Consider the following 17,241-nt stretch of genomic DNA (forward strand, 5'->3'; position numbering starts at 1 on the left):
GGAGTTTGAGTTATCTGAGAGTCAAAAAGCGGTCATTGGATTCTTGCAGTTAGAACATGCAAAAGATTTTCTACTTGCTATTCAGATGGAGAGACTTTGACAACAATATCGTGCCATTCTCTAATACCGTATTATGATTCCTTTATACTCTTATGGTGGACTTTGCCCTGTATGCAAAAAGAGTAGACTAGATGTCTTTGGGGACCATGCAACACATTGTAGACATTTTCCCAGTTTTAAATATTGGCATGATCATGTTAGAGATATTTTATGTGATACATTTTGGAGGGTTGGGATATAAATGAAGAAAGAGGCTCCTGTTAGCTTTCTCATTAATCCGAATGAGGGCAAATCGACACTTTGGCCTACGGATGTCTTGATTTATAGTTGGTATGAGGGGAAATATGCATGTGTTGATGTACTTGGAGTCTTTTTGTTGGTAGGGCTGAGGAATGATGACTTTGAGGTGGGTGAAATAGCTAAAAGAGCAGCGATAAGGAAGATTGATAAGTATGAAGATGCTTATAGGGCTAACCAACATTGTTTTATTCCATTCAGTTTTGACATTTTTAGGTTATTGGGACAACAGTTTGTTAAGCTCCTCAAGAGACTTAAGAAAGTTATAGACAGTAACCAATAGCAGCCCTGAGTTTTGCGGGGCCTTAGGCGAGTTCCTAAAGTGTGGCCCCTATCGAAGAGTCACAGGAGAAAGGTACACCATCCAAAACAAGAAAAGAGAGAGGAGTGAAGAGGCAGGAGTGCATGACTTGGTGAAGTTGAGTGAAAAATAACTGGTTTGGTTTACTAGTTTTTCAATTTGTTTTTGTTTTGGAGAGAAAAATGATGGGTCAGCTAGTTAAAATAGGATGCATACGTTGGGTTCCTAAGGGATTTTGGGCTTTTGCTTATTGTTTGTTTAAGGCTTCATGTTTGGGCTAAATTTAGAGCCCAATATTGGGGCGAAACATAACAGTAGGTAGGCAGTGCTCTAAAAAACGCTAGGCGGTAGTCGGGCGGTGGGAGAGCACCTAGCACCTAGGCCTTCTAGGCAGTGCCTAGACGGCTAGGCGCTAGGCGGATTTTTTTTCCTAATATATATAGTAATACACACATATACTACAAGAAATGAAGAAAATCATTTACCATAACTCAAAAAATAAACACAAATAAAGATACTTATTACAAAAATGCGTAATAGTTAAGGAATATTGATTTCATATAAAAACATACTCTTTGTTATAGTGACATATAATTTACATTAGACTTAAGTCTTTTAAACTCATTCAAATCTTAAGTCTACACCTAGGCCTTCTAGGCAGTGCCTAGATGGGCTAGGCGGTGTTTTTTTCCTAATATATATAGTAATACACACATATACTACAATAAATTAAGAAAATCATTTACCATAACTCAAAAAATAAACACAAACAAAAATACTTGCGTAATAGTTGAGGAATATTGACTTCATATAAAAACATACTCTTTGTTATAGTGGCATATAATTTACATTAGACTTAAGTCTTTTAAACTCATTCAAATCTTAAGTCTACATAGGCCTTTATTTTTCGACATTTAATCATTCAAAAAAAAACTTGACTAGACCGTCTAGAGGCCGCCTAGACTGCCTAATTGGTCCGTCTAGACCCGCCTAGTTGGTCCACCGATTTTTTAAACGACTAGGGCCTAGGCAAGTCGGTTGGGCACCACCTAGCGCCTAAAGACTGCCTAGACCAATTTTTATAACAGTGATAGTAGGCTTATTGTGTGTTTAAGGCTTCATATTTGGGCTTAGCATAAGTTTGGGCCAGATTAAAAAGAACAATAGTGCACAAATGTTTTCATACTTGGGTCCCTCGTTTTGGGGCCCCAGACAGCCCGCCTATGCGGACTGTCCTCAGGGTCGGTCTTGACAGTAACATTATGATAGCTGGATTAGCTGGTTCTAACCAATTTGATTTTAAAAGGATCTGATTTGCTATTCAGAAAGGACTTGCGGTGCAACTTGTTGCATGCTTGTCTTAATTATTTGTAATACTCGTTATTAATAAAATTTCCCTTAAAAAAAAAAAAAAAAAAAGATAAACAAAAACAAAATAAAAAATATATATTGTTTCTTTATGTGCCAAAGGTTATAATATAAAAATAAGCCCATCATCCAAAACAAAACTTTGACCGGTTAACAAAAGAATATATATATAGGGATATAGGGGTAGGATATGATAGAGGCACAGTCACTGTAGCCACATTCTAGGCACAGTGACTCCAATCCACTGATCTGTTTCCAATCCAACAGATATGGGGTAGTCTCAATTAGCCAAATTTGAAATAAACGAAATTTCGGGAAATAAATTTTTTTGAAACAAAAAAATGAAAATCTCCAAAATTAGATCCAGAACTCCTCTCAAACTTCTCTCTCTCAAACTCTTCCTTCTCCACTATCTATTCTCTCTGAAAATCAGTTGGCTCCACCACTTCTCTCTCCACCACTCCAAAATCAGGTCACCTGCAGTTCGTGTGCTTCTTTTGAGGTAAATTTCGAGTTGATCTCTCTTAATTTCTCTTCTCTATTTCTCGATCTTTTACTCAATTTCATTTGCATTATCAACGCCACTTTTGGAAGTTAGTATCATCTCGATTGTTTGTTGTCAAGTTTTTTTTAAATTAAATTTTGTTTTTTTTAATTGGGCTTTTATATGATATGGGAATTTGGTGTTAATTGTGAATCATTTGAGAATGCAGCAAGCTTCCTTTGTCTATATATATCTAAGGATTTTTTGTTAAGAAATTTAATTGAAATATATGGATTTTACAGCATTGTTTCTTTTAATAAGACTTTTATATAGGCTTTTATATGATATGGGAATTTGGTGTTAATTTTGAATTTTGAGGAACTTAATGTTATGGAGTTTTTAATTGGGTAATTTTATTGATTGTGGTTGGCTAATGGAACATTTTGCATGAGTTATTTGCAGGAATGGTCGACTCCATATTGATTGATGAAGTTTGAGAGCAGGAAGAATATGGTTCAGGTGAGCTAATTTTTCAATTTTATTTTCGATTTCTACCAACGAATTCAATATTGTATTATTGTACCGTGTTAGTTTTTTTGTTTTTTGTTTAGATGTGGACACATTTATTTGTAGTACCCGAGCCTTTTGCGACATTTTCTTCCTCTGTTCAACCTCCCGAGTTTGAAGTGGAAGTGGAAATTGTTAAGCCACCATGTTTGGGAATGTGTTTTGAAACTCTTTAGGCTGCAAAACAATTATATATAGATTACGGAAAATCATTTGGATTTAGTCCCGTAATTCGAAGCTCTGAAAACTCATTTTCTCGTTTGGATGAAGTTAGTAGTTGTCAAATGACTTGCTCGCGATTTGGGGTTTATAGAGATCGAGGAGGCAAAAATAAGAGTATGGATGGAACTGAGAAAGAAGTGAGAAAAAGAAACACAAATACAGTTAAATGTGGGTGCCTTGCTTCAATGAGGGTGACAAAGCAGTAAAATAGTGGAATCTGGAAAGTGGTGAAATTTAGTTGCAAGCACAATCACAACTTGGTTAGTCCGGCAAAATGGATGCGTATGCCTGTTAATAGAAATATGCCTGCTGTAGCTAAGATGTTGATTGACTCATTTCGTGATGGTGGTGTACATGTGAATAAAGTTGTTGATATACTTGACGAAATACAAACTGATTTTGATGATAGGGATTGTTGGAACCATTTGGGCCCCTCGAAAGAATACAAGAAACCGGTGAAAGGTGATGCTACCGCGGTGCTTCATTTTTTCAAGAAGAAAAGTATAGAGGGTCCTAATTTCTTTTATGCAATACAGATATATCATGAAGTAAGGGCCATTAAGTTTTTCTGGGTGGATGGTTAGTCGCGTACACAGTTTCAATATTTTGGTGACGTGGTTTTCTTTGACACCACATATCGTAAGAATATATATGAAATGCCATTTGCCCCATTTATTGAAGTTAACTACCATATGCAATCAATCCAATTTCGTTGTGCACTGCTTTTGGATGAAACAAAAGATTCTTTTCAGTGGGTTTTTGAGACTTGGCTTGGAGCTATGGGCGGACGTGCCCCATTTACAATTATCACAGATCAAGATAGAGCTATGATTCTAGCTGTTGGTACAGTATTCCCTAATACTCGACACAGATTTTGCCTATGGCACATTATGAAGAAGTTCCTAAAAAACTTCCAAATTATTATTACAAGAAGTCAAAATTCAAAAAAGAATTCAAACACTGTATTCGGCAAATATTTATTCCTTATGTGTTTGAAAGGAGGTGGGCAGAATTGATGTCTAGTTTTAAGTTGGGGGAGAATGAATGGCTTCAAGAGATGTACAAGATTCGACATAAATGGGCTCCAGTTTATTACTTGGATACTTTTTATGCCGGCACTTCGACTACCAGGCATTCTGAAAGCATGAATTATGTTTACAAGAACTTTTTCACATCTACGACAACTCTTAGAGAGTTTGTAGTGAAGAATGATAAGTGTTTGATGAGGATTGTTGAAAGAGAAAAAAAAGAGAGGATTATATTACTGAACACTCGAATCGGATTGTATTTAGGCGGTAATTCCTTTCTCTTGAAGAGTGCAGCAAATGTATATACAAGGAATGCGTATGATAGGTTCAAGCAAGAATTCGAGTTAGCTGAAACTAAGTATGTCCTGCATGATGATGAAAAAGGTACCGACGGCAACAATACCTACACTTATAAGTCGCGATTTACAGGTGATGAGCGTGAATGGAAGGTGAAGTTCAACCCAGTGACAAAAGAAGGTAATTGTGAATGCAAAACTTTTGAGTTTCTGGGGATACCTTGTGGGCACCTCATAAAGGTATTTCAGAGTCGTGATATTGAGATTCCCGAGCACTTTATTCTTAAGAGGTGGATGAAAGGGGCAAATAAGTATAGAGCTGAGTATGACCATGAACTAGTAAGTGGCCATGAGAACTCTGAGGTATTGAGAATTACTCAACTTCAAATGGTTACTAATCAGTTGGTTTATGAAGCTGTAGAAACTGATTCGTCTTATCAATTAATGCTGCAAAGACTACAAGAACTGTCAGTGGAGCTCAAGAAACAGAAGGAAGTTAACCATGGTGTTTCTGTTGTTAATTCATGCACCATTGCCGATAGTTCAACACCGCCAATTGACGACCCATCCCAAGTTTTACTTTTGAATCCTAATATCTCTCAAACAAAAGGAAGAAAAAAAGTCATGAAGATTTATAATAAAACTAATGACAGTGGTAGAATAAAAGGGGGTCTTGAACAAGCATGTGCAAAATCCAAAGCAAAGACAGAGAGGAGATGTACATGTTGTAACAAAGTTGGTGTTAACCATGACAGACGAAATTGTCTAGAAAATCCAAACAGAAAGAAGGGCCCAAGTACGTATAATATTGCTTCCTTAAGCTTAATTCGTAGTATCCTATGTTACGCAATTGCCTTTAAAACTTGACGTCTTCCATTCTTTTTGCTTTTCAGTATTGGATGTAGAGTTAGAGGATGAAGATGACGATGAGGAGAACGAAGACGAGGATGGGGAGAAAAATGAAGACAAGGACACAAATGAAGACGAATATGATTGAAGCTTGTATTTTCTATATTAAACTGTTGAATGTTAGAGCTTGTGTTTCTCTTTTTGGAGCTTGAAGCTTGTATTGGAGTGTGGAAGTAAGACTGTTGCATTGGCTGCTTGTAATGCTGTTTTGGGTGTTTGTACTACTTCCGTTGGGCACAAAAGGTTTTGCGAGTTGCATGCTGTGGAGAAGCTTATGTAAGCTTATGTAAGTGTTAAATTCCATTTATATTCTTAATTGATATTTGCGCGTAAGCTTTATTACTTACTAAGCATACTTGACTAGATAAACTAAGGTGCTCCATTGTTTATTTATGCAGTATGGGGAGGGGAAGCAGTAAGTGATTTAAGGTTTCAGAGTTCGGTTGTTGCTGCTTTGCAAGAAGCTGCTGAAGCTTATTTGGTGGGGCTGATTGAGGACACGAATCTCTGCGCCATTCATGTCCTCAACTTTATTTGGTGGGGCTGTCAGAGTTCTGGAATTGTGAAGAAGTTTTAGTGATTTGAGTTTTATTTGGGTTTTAGTTATGGGGTTTGGGTTATTTGGGTGAATTTTCAGAGTTTTAGTAATTTGGTTATTTAGTGAATTGTCAGAGTTTTAGTTATTTGGGTTTTAGTAAATTATTTGTTCATTTTGGAACCTGTCATAAATTATTTGTTGTCAGAAATGTCATAAATTAATTTGGAACATTCTTGAGCCTCTGCAGTACCTGTTTGTAGTGTACACCAAAATCTTATTAAGAGGGACAGTTTGATACTCAGAAATAGGTAAGTAGGCTTATACCCCCTCAGGATCAAATGCGTCAGGATCAAACTCTGACAAACTAATGTGTCAGGATCAAACTTGTACTTGTGTGTAGCAATGTGAGTGCTGTGAGGGGAGTCATGTATTGGATGACGTGCAAAGGAGTTGTTACAACACTGCCTAAACTCAAATCCTGCTTCGCCTAGTCCTCTTGAATAAACCATAAGACTTTTAAACAAAAACTCAAAAGGACAATCACATTGTTTCCCATTTGTCTGAGATCTGCAATACAAGCCCAATTACAAGATAAAAGGGAAAAACTTGTAGGTCACCCACGAAATTTCTGGAAGCAAAATATGTGACTAATCCAACACTAAAGATTAAATAAAACTGGGGGACAAAATGCATTAATCAGTAACCATAACCAAAATACGACATTCACATGTTTTCAACAGAAGTAACACAGAAGAAAACAACATAAAAGTATCTAGAATGGTTGGACTAGAACCTCATAAAGCTAAACTGAAAAGACTTAATCAACCTCCTCAATCTTGGGTCCTGCACCGCTACCACCAGCTGAAGGAACATCCTCATCCATGCCACCATCCATGTTAGCACCTGCGCCCTACCCTTGGACCAAAAGACTCCATTTTCTTTACTACATTCTTCCAGTTCATACCATCAGGTTCATGCTCAGAATGCTTGGGAATACTAAACAAAGATTCCAAGATTGTTTGAGGGAGGCTTGTTTTTGTAGATGTTGACTAACTCTTACAGAGTTTTTTAGGTCCAACAAAAACCTCTAACTTTTGAGTAACAAAAATCACTCCATATACATCAAGAAGAAAGAAACTCATTTAAATAGTTCACTTACTCCCTGACGAAATCCAGCCATCAATCCCATATAAGATTCATTCAAACAAAAAAAAAAAAACGTTAGTAAACACAAATAGTTAGTGATGCATACAAAGCCACCAATGAAAATGCATACAAATCCTTGTTACATAGAAGAATCCAAGAGTTAATTTCAACAACTCCCTTGTTACATAGTAACCGACGTAATTACATTCACCACAAGTTCACAAAAAATAAACGCAATACAAAGAACTTGAAATCAACCACTCATTTAATTTTACAATGAAGCTCGAATTCTTTCGACAAACCATCGTCGTCAATTTCAACTGTAATTTTGACTTTTTTATCTTTTTTTGAAGACGAGAAAGAGGTGACTGTGGAAGAGCTTGAAATCGCTGCCAACTCAATGTTACTCCTTAACAAAGTTAACAATGTACCCAACCATTCGAAATCCTGACCACACTCGGTGCAATTCAAGAATTTTCTGCCTTAATTTTCATTTTTCTTCATTGTTGTGTTAACCTTTCTAAACCCAACGCAATTCAGCTGTCTGCATCTTAGATTCTCCAGAGGTACTAATGACGATGCTCTCGCGTCTTCCAACCATTGGAAGTCTCCACAAGCGCAATAGGTCAAATTTTTTCCCCAAGAGATCGGATTTGGTTCGACTGTTTCAGGATCTTACTTCCACGGCATTTTTTAATACAACAAGGCATAGACAACCAACAATATTTCTCTGATGAATGAGTGTTATCACCACACCTATTGCACAGAGTTCTTTCCATCTACAGTAACAAAAAATCCAAACTCTAGCTTTAAACTAAAACATTACAACCTTCGATCACTTGAGAAGCTACCACAGCTTTAAACTAAAACATTACAACCTTTGATCGCATTATATTTCCCTATGTTATCCTAGCAAACTAGTGAACTCAAACTCCTACACCTAGTACAACCTTCGATCACTCGAGAAGCTACCACAACTTCAAATTTATTCAAAAAGAAAAATAACTCATGCAGAATGTTCCATTAGCCAACCACAATCAATAAAATTACTTAATACCTTAGTGCTTACTTATCCAAACTCTAGCTTTAAACTAAAACATTACAACACAAAATTCAACTAATACATACGCTAATTAAAATTACCCAATTAAAAACTCGGTCCATAACATTCAGTTCCTCAAAATTCAAAATTAACACCAAATTCCCATATCATATAAAAGCCCAATTAAAAAAAACAATGCTGTAAAATCTAAATATTTCAATTAAATTTCTTAACAAAAAATCCCTAGATATATATAGACTAAGGAAGCTTGTTGCATTCTCAAATGATTCACAATTAACACCAAATTCCCATATCATATAAAAACCCAATTAAAAAAAACAAAATTTAATTAAAAAAAACATGACAACAAACAATCGAGATGATACTAACTTCAAAAAGTGGCATTGATAATGCAAATGAAATTGAGTAAAAGATCGAGAAATAGAGAAGAGAAATTAAGAGAGATCAGCTCGAAATTTACCTCAAAAGAAGCACCCGAACCACAGGTGGCCTGATTTTGGAATGGTGGAGAGAGAAGTCGTAGAGCCAACTGATTTTCAGAGAGAATAGATAGTGGAGAAGGAAGAGTTTGAGAGAGAGAAGTTTGAGAGGAGTTCTGGATCTAATTTTGGAGATTTTTCGTTTTTTTGTTTTGAAAAATTTTATTTCCTGAAATTTCGTTTATTTCGAATTTGGCTAATTGAGACTACCCCATATCTATTGGATTGGAAATAGATTAGTGGATTGGAGTCACTGTACCTAGAATGTGGCTACAGTGACTGTGCCTCTATCCTACCCTATATCCATATATATATATATATATATATATATATATATATATATATATATATATATATATATATATATATATATATATATATATATGATCCTTCTCTAAAAGTAGCTATTTAAGTTAACTTAAAAATAAGTACGTAAGTAAAACTTTATTTAGAAAATGAATTCAACCCTAATATTTTGTGGTTATGAAGTACTCATTATAAATATTATCTCCACAAAATTTTAATGCATTTGGAAACCTCTAACATAGATAAAAATTGTTGTTATTTTTAAAAAGAAATCTAATAGTCTAGAAATGTCGAGTTTTTGCAATCATTTTTTGCCAATGTTAGAGGTTTCCAAATGAGCTGAAATTTTGTGGAGATGATCTTAATGTTAAGTATATCATATCCACAAAGAATTAGGATTTAATTCATTTTCTAGGTGAAGTTTTTACTTACGTACTTATTTTAAGTTAACTTAAGTAGCTACTTTTTAGAGAATTACATATATATATATATATATATATATAGTGGGTGGGGATATAGCCACATTGTAGACACAGCCGATCCACACCTTTCATCTCGTGCATCAACAGAACTGATCCTACGGACATAGTCCATTCTTCTCCAAAAAACGAAATTCCAGAAAAACCAAAATTTCATGAATTTTGAAAACAAAAAACACGAAATAGGATTCAAATAAAAAATCGAATGTTTACCTTCTTCTCCAAAAAAATCATTGTTTACGAATCAATCTCCAAAAACAATCAGTGGACACAGCTACACTCTCTGAAAACAATTAAGGTTTGTGTTTACATTCTCTCTTTTAATCTTATCTCCAAAAAATCAGTGTTTCACTCAAAAACAATGTGCTAATTAACCATTGTTGTGTTGAATTAAGGTGTTCATTGATCTAAAACAATCTTCGCTTCAAGCTTGGTTTAAGTCGGAGCAACCTTTATTTTCACAGGTTTGTTTCTTCCATTCAAACAAGATTTTGTTGTTCATAAATTGGGATTTTGCTTCTTTTTTATGGAACTAATTGGCGTTGCTATGGGTTTGTTTGATATTTGTTTGCTTTATAAACATTTAAGTGGGATTGAATTATTAATTGAAGATATTTTGTTTGTTTACTTGATTGGATTTATAGGAGATGAATGATTCAAAATAAATAAATCATTAAATCAAGCAATGAAGTTATGAACGGTGAACTCTTTCAGAGTTCAGAGTTTTGAAATCTGTCAGAGTTCGGTGAACTCTTTCAGAGTTCAGAGTTTAGAGTTTAGAGTTTTGAACTCTTTCAGAGTTCAGAGTTTTGAACTCTGTCAGAGTTCGGTGAACTCTTTCAGAGTTCAGAGTTTTGAACTCTGTTATAAGAGATGAATGATTCAAAATAAATAAATCATTAAATCAAGCAATGAAGTTATGAACGGTGAACTCTATCAGAGTTTTGAACTCTGTTAGAGTTCAGAGTTTTGAACTCTGTCAGAGTTCGGTGAACTCTTTCAAAGTTTTGAACTCTGACAGAGTTCACCGAACTCTGTTAGAGTTTTGAACTCTGTCAGAGTTCAGAGTTAACAGAATTGGCTCATTTGAAATGAAGTAAGTTAGGAGCCACCCTCAAAATATGTATATTTTTTCCTCTTTGTGTCCAGCGTGTCTGCCTATGAGCTACAACAAGCTTTTAGATGCATCTGCATTGTGCAGTTAGGTTTTAAGTTGTTCTTGGATCTCTCAGTTTAGCCTGACTTTCTATATAAAATTAGAAAACTCAACTTTTTATTGGTTTGTTGGACAAGTGAAGTAGGGAAGAACTCACTTTTATGGTTGTGCATGGGCTTTCTTTTGTATTTAGTCGGATCAGGGACTTACGTGGAAATGTGTTTGAAGCTTGCGATGTTTTGGTTTTGAAAGACATTTGGTTCTCTTGCAGAAACCAGAGGCCTCTCTTTATCTCTTTCGTTCTGTTGCCATGAAGAGAGTGTGGAATACCCTCTTCTCTTTAGTTCACCTTAACAATCATTGTAAGAGACTGGAATTTGTACAAAGTATGACATATGACATCGATTGCATTGATTTTATCTTAAGTCTTCTAAGCCATATTTCCGTAGGCCTCCTCTAACACTAGGTTTAAAGCCCAAATGTTTACCAAACTCTGTGTCAAAATACTTTCATGAGTACTGACCCAGATTGGACTAGGGTAATAGACTTGACCCCCTGTTTGTAAAGGTTACTGCAGGGAAGATACTTATGTGGTTGGTTTTCCCTTCTTTTGACTATGTACTTTTACTATAGGCTAATGGAAGCCTTTTACTGTGAAGTTTTACTTAGTACCTCGTACTTTACTTCTTTAAAGTCTATGTGAAAAAAGGAGCTGTTGATACAAAATTGGGAAGTTGAAGTTAGAATATCTAATGTGAAGGCGTGAGGCTAATTCTTAAATACGTTTTAGAGATGAAGTTGCAAAGGAAAAGGTGATTTGGATAGTTATACAATCAGAGGTGTCCAAGAAGAGATATCTTCAGCTTCGGAGTGATGACAAAAATCAAATTTTGGATTTTGCTAAGTAACATGGACACTTTGTATATGACATATGGCCACTTCCATAGTTATTTATCTGTAAAGAGACACTTTTTAAGGTCTTGAACCCAAGAGTTAGTTGTGTAACTAAAGAATAGAAATAGTTTTCTTTTTAATTAGTCGTGTCCTTGTGTCCTAGTTCAAATAGGTCGTAGTTTTCTTTTTATTGGTTTGTTAGACAAGTGTAGCTAAATGGATGTTTGTTTGTTTGGATTTTTGTTACTGTAGATGGAAAGAACTCTGTGCAATAGGTGTGGTGATAACACTCATTCATCAGAGAAATGTTGTTGGTTGTCTACGCCTTGTTGCATTCGAAAATGTCGTGGAAGTAGGATCCTGAAACAGTCGAGCCAAATCCAATCTCTTGGGAAATTTTTTTTGACCTGTCGCGCTTGCGGAGACTTCCAATGGTTGGAAGACGCGAGAGCATCGTCATTAGTACCTCTAGAGAATCTAAGATGCAGACAGTTGAATTGCGCGGGGTTCAGAAAGGTTAACACAACAATGAAGAAAACGGAAAATGAAGGCAGAAAATTCTTGAATTGCACCGAGTGTGGGAAGGATTTTGAATGGTTGGATACGTTGTTAGCTTGGTTAAGGAGCAACATTGAGTTGGCAGCGAGTTCAAGCTCTTCCACAGTCACCTCTTCCTCATCTTCAAAAAAAGATAAAAAAGTCAAAATTACACTTGAAATTGACGACGATGGTTTGTCGAAAGAATTCGAGTTTCATTGTAAAATTAGATGAGTGCGTGGTTGATTTCAAGTTCTTTGTATTGCGTTTTTTTGTGAACTTGTGGTGAATGTAATTATGCTTTGGTTAATTCATTTTGTGAACTTGCTTTGGTTAATCCATTTTGCTTATCTTGGTAACAACTTGTGGTGAACTTGTGGTTATGACTCGATGTAACTATGACTCTGGTTATGAACTTGTGGTGAACTTGTGCTCATCTACTGTAACTATGACTCTGATTTATTTGCAGGTTAAGTGAATATACAGAAGGTTTTGACTGGAGGTTGAGAGTTCTGACACAATCGACAATGTTAAAGCGAAAATTCAGGACAATGAGGGAATTCCACCAGACCAGCAGACGCTCATTTTCGCTGGTAAGCAGCTTGAGGATGGTCGTACCTTGGCAGATTACAACATCCAGTAGGAGTCCACTTTACATCTTGTCCTTTGTCTACGTGGTGGCATGCAGATTTTTGTTAATACCTTGACTGGAAAGACGATCACTCTAGAGGTTGAGAGCTCGGACACCATTGACAATGTGAAGGCTAAGATTCAAGACAAGGAAGGGATTCCACCGATGAAAGAGGGCTGATCTTTGGTGGGAAGCAACTTGAAGATGGTCGCACTATGTTGTCTGTTTGGTTTGTTGTCTATTGGATCCTGGATTCTGTGCTAGTTTTATTTGCTACAGAATCTTGTGTTGATGTAACAATGAATAAATTTGATTGGTAGTTTGTTCTAATAACAATGAATAAGTTTGATTGGTAGTTTGTTCTAATAGTTTCTGTCAGAAAATAAAAGCTAAATAAAAGCTGTCACAGTTCCTACAACTTAAATAGTTTTGCTGTCATAAACATAAAGATAAACAAGTTTCTACAAGCTGTCAGAGAACAAGTTTTGGTCCGAAACATTGGTCCGAAACATAAACAGTTCCTACAAGTTGTCAGAGAACAAGTACAAGCTGTTAGAGTATTGGTATTTCACAGAAACATACAAAAAAAACCGCAAGTAGAATAGAAAAAAGACAATGAGAACACCGACTGAAAAAATCACAAGCTAACATAACATAACGCAAGTCTGTACTAGTTTTACACTCCGACAACTTGCGCATTTTAGTTTGTCATTGCAGAACATAATGTTTTTGCCAAAACACGAAACAGCTGTTTTTTTGCATCTTGAACGGTGTGGCCTAAACCCTAAACACCTTTTGAACGGTGTGGCCACACCGTTCAAGAGGCAAAAAAAACAGACAACACCATTTTTATCCAAGCTCAAATCCCAAACGACATGGCCACACCGTTTGGGACTTAGTCCAAACGGTGTGTGACCACACCGTTTGGACTAAACTATAAAACGGTGGCCATGCCGCTTGGGACTAATTCCAAACGGTGTGGCCACACCGTTTGGGACTAAATCCAAACGGTATGATCACACCGTTCAAGAGGGAAAAAAACAGACCACCATTTTTATCAAGCTCAAATCCCAAACGGCATGGCCACACCGTTTGGGACCTAGTGAAAACGGTGTGCCCGCACCGCTCAAGAGAGAAAAAAACAGATCCACGCTCAAATCCCAAACGAAATTTCAGAAAAACAAAATTTTGCAAAGCAAAAAACACGAAATAAACAAAACATCAGTCTTCTCCAAAAAATTACATCGAGAATTCTTCTCCAAAAATTTTCTACCCTCTTCTCTCCATAATTCACGAGTGGGTTCTCTCTTTGGGCTGTGTGCTTCTTTCACAAAAGGTAATTTCTCTATTTCTCATTAATTTCTCTATTTTGAATTTCCTTATGCATTTTCTCGACTAGCCTTATTATACATTTACACTTGTGACTTGCTTAAATGGACAACAATTTGTTTGAGTTGTAGTTGCTACTATACTTTGTTCACAATGCCCTTGTTTCCACAATTTTGACATTTTTTGTTACTGTAGATGGACAACTCAATATTGATTGATGAAGTCGGAGAGAAGGAAGAATACGGTTCAGGTGAGCTAATGTTTCAATTTTATTTTCGATTTCTACCAACGAATTCAATACTGTATTATTGTACCGTGTTAGTTTATTTGTTTTTTTTTTGACGTGGACACATTTATTTGCAGTACCCGAGTCTTTTGCGGCACCTTCTGTGGCATTTTCTTCCTCTGTTCAACCTCCGGAGTTTGAAGTGGAAGTGGAAATTGTGAAGCCACCATGTTTGGGAATGTGTTTTGAAACTCTTGAGGCTGCAAAACAATTCTATATAGATTACGGAAAATCATTTGGATTTAGTCCAGTAATTCGAAGCTCTGAAAAATCAGTTTCTCGTTCGGATGAAGTTAGTAGTTGTCAAATGACTTGCTCGCGATTTGGGGTTTATAGAGATCGAGGAGGCAAAAATAAGAATGTGGATGGAACTGAGAAAGAAGTGAGAAAAAGAAACACAAATACAGTTAAATGTGGGTGCCTTGCTTCAATGAGGGTGACAAAGCAAAATAGTGGAATCTGGAAAGTGATGAAATTTAGTAGCGAGCACAATCACAACCTGGTTAGTCCGGCAAAAAGAATGCGTATGCCTGTTAATAGAAATATGCCTGCTGCAGCTAAGGTGTTGATTGACTCATTTCGTGATGGTGGTGTACCTGTGAATAAAGTTGTTGATATACTTGACGGAGTACAAATTGGTTTTGATGATAGGGATTGTTGGAACCATTTGGGCCCCTCGAAAGAATACAAGAAACCGGTGAGAGGTGATGCTACCGCGGTGCTTCATTTTTTCAAGAAAAAAAGTATAGAGGATCCTAATTTCTTTTATGCAATACAGATGGATCATGAAGCAAGGGCCATTAATTTTTTCTGGGTAGATGGTCGGTCGCTGCATTACCGCAGTTTCAATATTTTGGTGACGTGGTTTTTTTTTATACCACATATCGTAAGAATGTATATGAAATGCCATTCGCCCCATTTACTGGAGTTAACCACCATATGCAATCAATCCAATTTGGTTGTGCACTACTTTTGGATGAAACAGAATATTCTTTTCAGTGGGTTTTTGAGACTTGGCTTGGAGCTATGGGCGGACGTGCCCCATCTGCAATTATCACAGATCAAGATAGAGCTATGACTCTAGCTATTGGTACGGTATTCCCTAATACTCGACACAGATTCTGCCTATGGCATATTATGAAGAAGTTCCCTGAAAAACTTCCAAATTATTATTATCGAAAGTCAAAATTCAAAAAAGAATTCAAACACTGTATTCGACAAATATTTATTCCTGGTGTGTTTGAAAGGAGGTGGGCAGAATTGATGTCTAGTTTTAAGTTGGAGGAGAATGAATGGTTTCAAGAGATGTACAAGATTCGACACAAATGGGCTCCAGTTTATCACTTGGATACTTTTATGCGCTTCGACTCACCGCTACAAAGCATGAATTTCGTTTACAAAAACTTTTTCACATCTACGACAACTCTTAGAGAGTTTGTAGTGAAGAATGATAAGTGTTTGATGAGGATTGTTGAAAGAGAAAAAAAAAGAGGATTATATTACTGAACACTTGAATCGGATTATAGGCAGTAATTCATTTCTCTTGAAGAGTGCAGCAAGTGTATACACAAGGAATGCGTATGATAGATTCAAGCAAGAATTCGAGTTAGCTGAAACTGAGTATGTCCTGCATGATGATGAAAAAGGTACTGACGGCAACAGAACCTACACTTATAAGTCGCGAGTTACAGGTGACGAGCGTGAATGGAAGGTGAAGTTCAACCCAGCGACAAAAGAAGGTAATTGTGAATGCAAAACTTTTGAATTTCTAGGGATACCTTGTGGACACCTCATAAAGGTATTTCAGAGTCGTGATATTGAGATTCCCGAGCTCTTTATTCTTAAGAGGTGGATGAAAGGGGCAAATAAGTATAGAGCTGAGTATGACCGTGGAGTGGTAAGTGGCCATGAGAACTCCGAGGTAATCGAGAAATTACTCGACTTCAAATGGTTGCTAATCGGTTGGTTTATGAAGGCTGCGAAATTGATTCAACTTACCAATTAATGCTACAAAGACTGCAAGAATTGTCGATGGAGCTCAAGAAAGCGAAGGAAGTTGACCACGGTGTTTCAGTTGTTAATTCATGCACTATTGTCGATAGTTCAAAGACCGCCACTTGATCGACCTATCCCAAGTTTTACTTTTGAATCCTAACATCTCTCAAACAAAAGGAAGAAAAAAGTCGCGAAGAAGATTTATAAGAAAACTAAGGACAGTGGTAGAATAAAAGGGGGTCTTGAACAAGCATCGCAAAAGCCAAAGCAAAGACAGAGAGAGATGTACATGTTGTAACAAAGTTGGTGTTAACCATGACGATTTAAATTGTCCCGAAAATCCAAACAAAAAGAAGGGCCCAAGTAAGTATAATATTGTTTCCTTAAGCTTAATTAAGTAGTATCCTATCTTACACAATTGCCTTTAAAACTTAACGCGTTTTCCATTCTTTTTATTTACAGATTGGATGTAGAGTTAGAGGACGAGAGACGGCGATGAGGAGAGGAGAACTAAGACGAGGATGGGGAGGAGAACGAAGACGAGGGCACAAATGATAACATTTTCCCTTTATCCAGTTTTATCCTGCTTTCATATGGAACCTAGCAAGGAGGCGGTGGTGGGGCTGTTTGAGGACACCGAATATCTGCGCCATTCATGTCACCAACTTTATTTGGTGGGGCTCGAAGTTCTGGAATTGTGAAGAAGTTTTAGTGATTTGAGTTTTATTTGGGTTTTAGTTATTTGGGTGAATTGTCAGAGTTTTAGTTATTTGGGTGAATTGTCAGAGTTTTAGTTATCATAGTTTTAGTAAACTATTTATTCATTTTGGAACCAATCAGAAGTTTAGTAAATTATATGAACTTGATTAT

General features: G+C 36.4%; 2 protein-coding genes across 2 annotated transcripts; both read left to right on the plus strand.

Annotated features, from left to right (window-relative positions):
* Window positions 1–4,314: 4,314 nt before the first annotated feature.
* LOC147505002 (protein FAR1-RELATED SEQUENCE 5-like) lies at window positions 4,315–5,620 on the plus strand. Its single transcript, XM_086605437.1, has 2 exons — window positions 4,315–5,419; window positions 5,517–5,620. Exons 1-2 carry the CDS (start codon window positions 4,315–4,317, stop codon window positions 5,618–5,620), a joined length of 1,209 nt encoding a protein of 402 aa, XP_086461563.1.
* Window positions 5,621–14,285: 8,665 nt separating this feature from the next.
* Window positions 14,286–16,926, plus strand: LOC147505003 (uncharacterized). The gene is made up of 5 exons (XM_086605438.1): window positions 14,286–14,340; window positions 14,454–15,073; window positions 15,376–15,466; window positions 15,903–16,297; window positions 16,834–16,926. The coding sequence occupies exons 1-5, from the start codon at window positions 14,286–14,288 to the stop codon at window positions 16,924–16,926; spliced, it is 1,254 nt and encodes a 417-aa protein (XP_086461564.1).
* The last annotated feature ends 315 nt before the right edge of the window (window positions 16,927–17,241 follow it).

This window comes from Coptis chinensis, chromosome 4 (genome assembly GCF_015680905.1).
Source record: "Coptis chinensis isolate HL-2020 chromosome 4, ASM1568090v1, whole genome shotgun sequence".
Lineage (NCBI taxonomy): Eukaryota > Viridiplantae > Streptophyta > Magnoliopsida > Ranunculales > Ranunculaceae > Coptis > Coptis chinensis.

What these genes read in the sequence shown, in the direction of transcription:
- LOC147505002 (XM_086605437.1), top strand. Translation starts at nt 4,315, where the DNA reads ATGTCTAGTTTTAAGTTGGGGGAGAATGAATGGCTTCAAGAGATGTAC. An exon ending in AAACAGAAAGAAGGGCCCAA is followed by an intron (nt 5,420 to 5,516) that starts GTACGTATAATA and finishes TTTGCTTTTCAG; the next exon opens with TATTGGATGTAGAGTTAGAG.
- LOC147505003 (XM_086605438.1), top strand. Translation starts at nt 14,286, where the DNA reads ATGGACAACTCAATATTGATTGATGAAGTCGGAGAGAAGGAAGAATAC. An exon ending in GAAGGAAGAATACGGTTCAG is followed by an intron (nt 14,341 to 14,453) that starts GTGAGCTAATGT and finishes ATTTATTTGCAG; the next exon opens with TACCCGAGTCTTTTGCGGCA. An exon ending in AGCTATGACTCTAGCTATTG is followed by an intron (nt 15,467 to 15,902) that starts GTACGGTATTCC and finishes ATCGGATTATAG; the next exon opens with GCAGTAATTCATTTCTCTTG.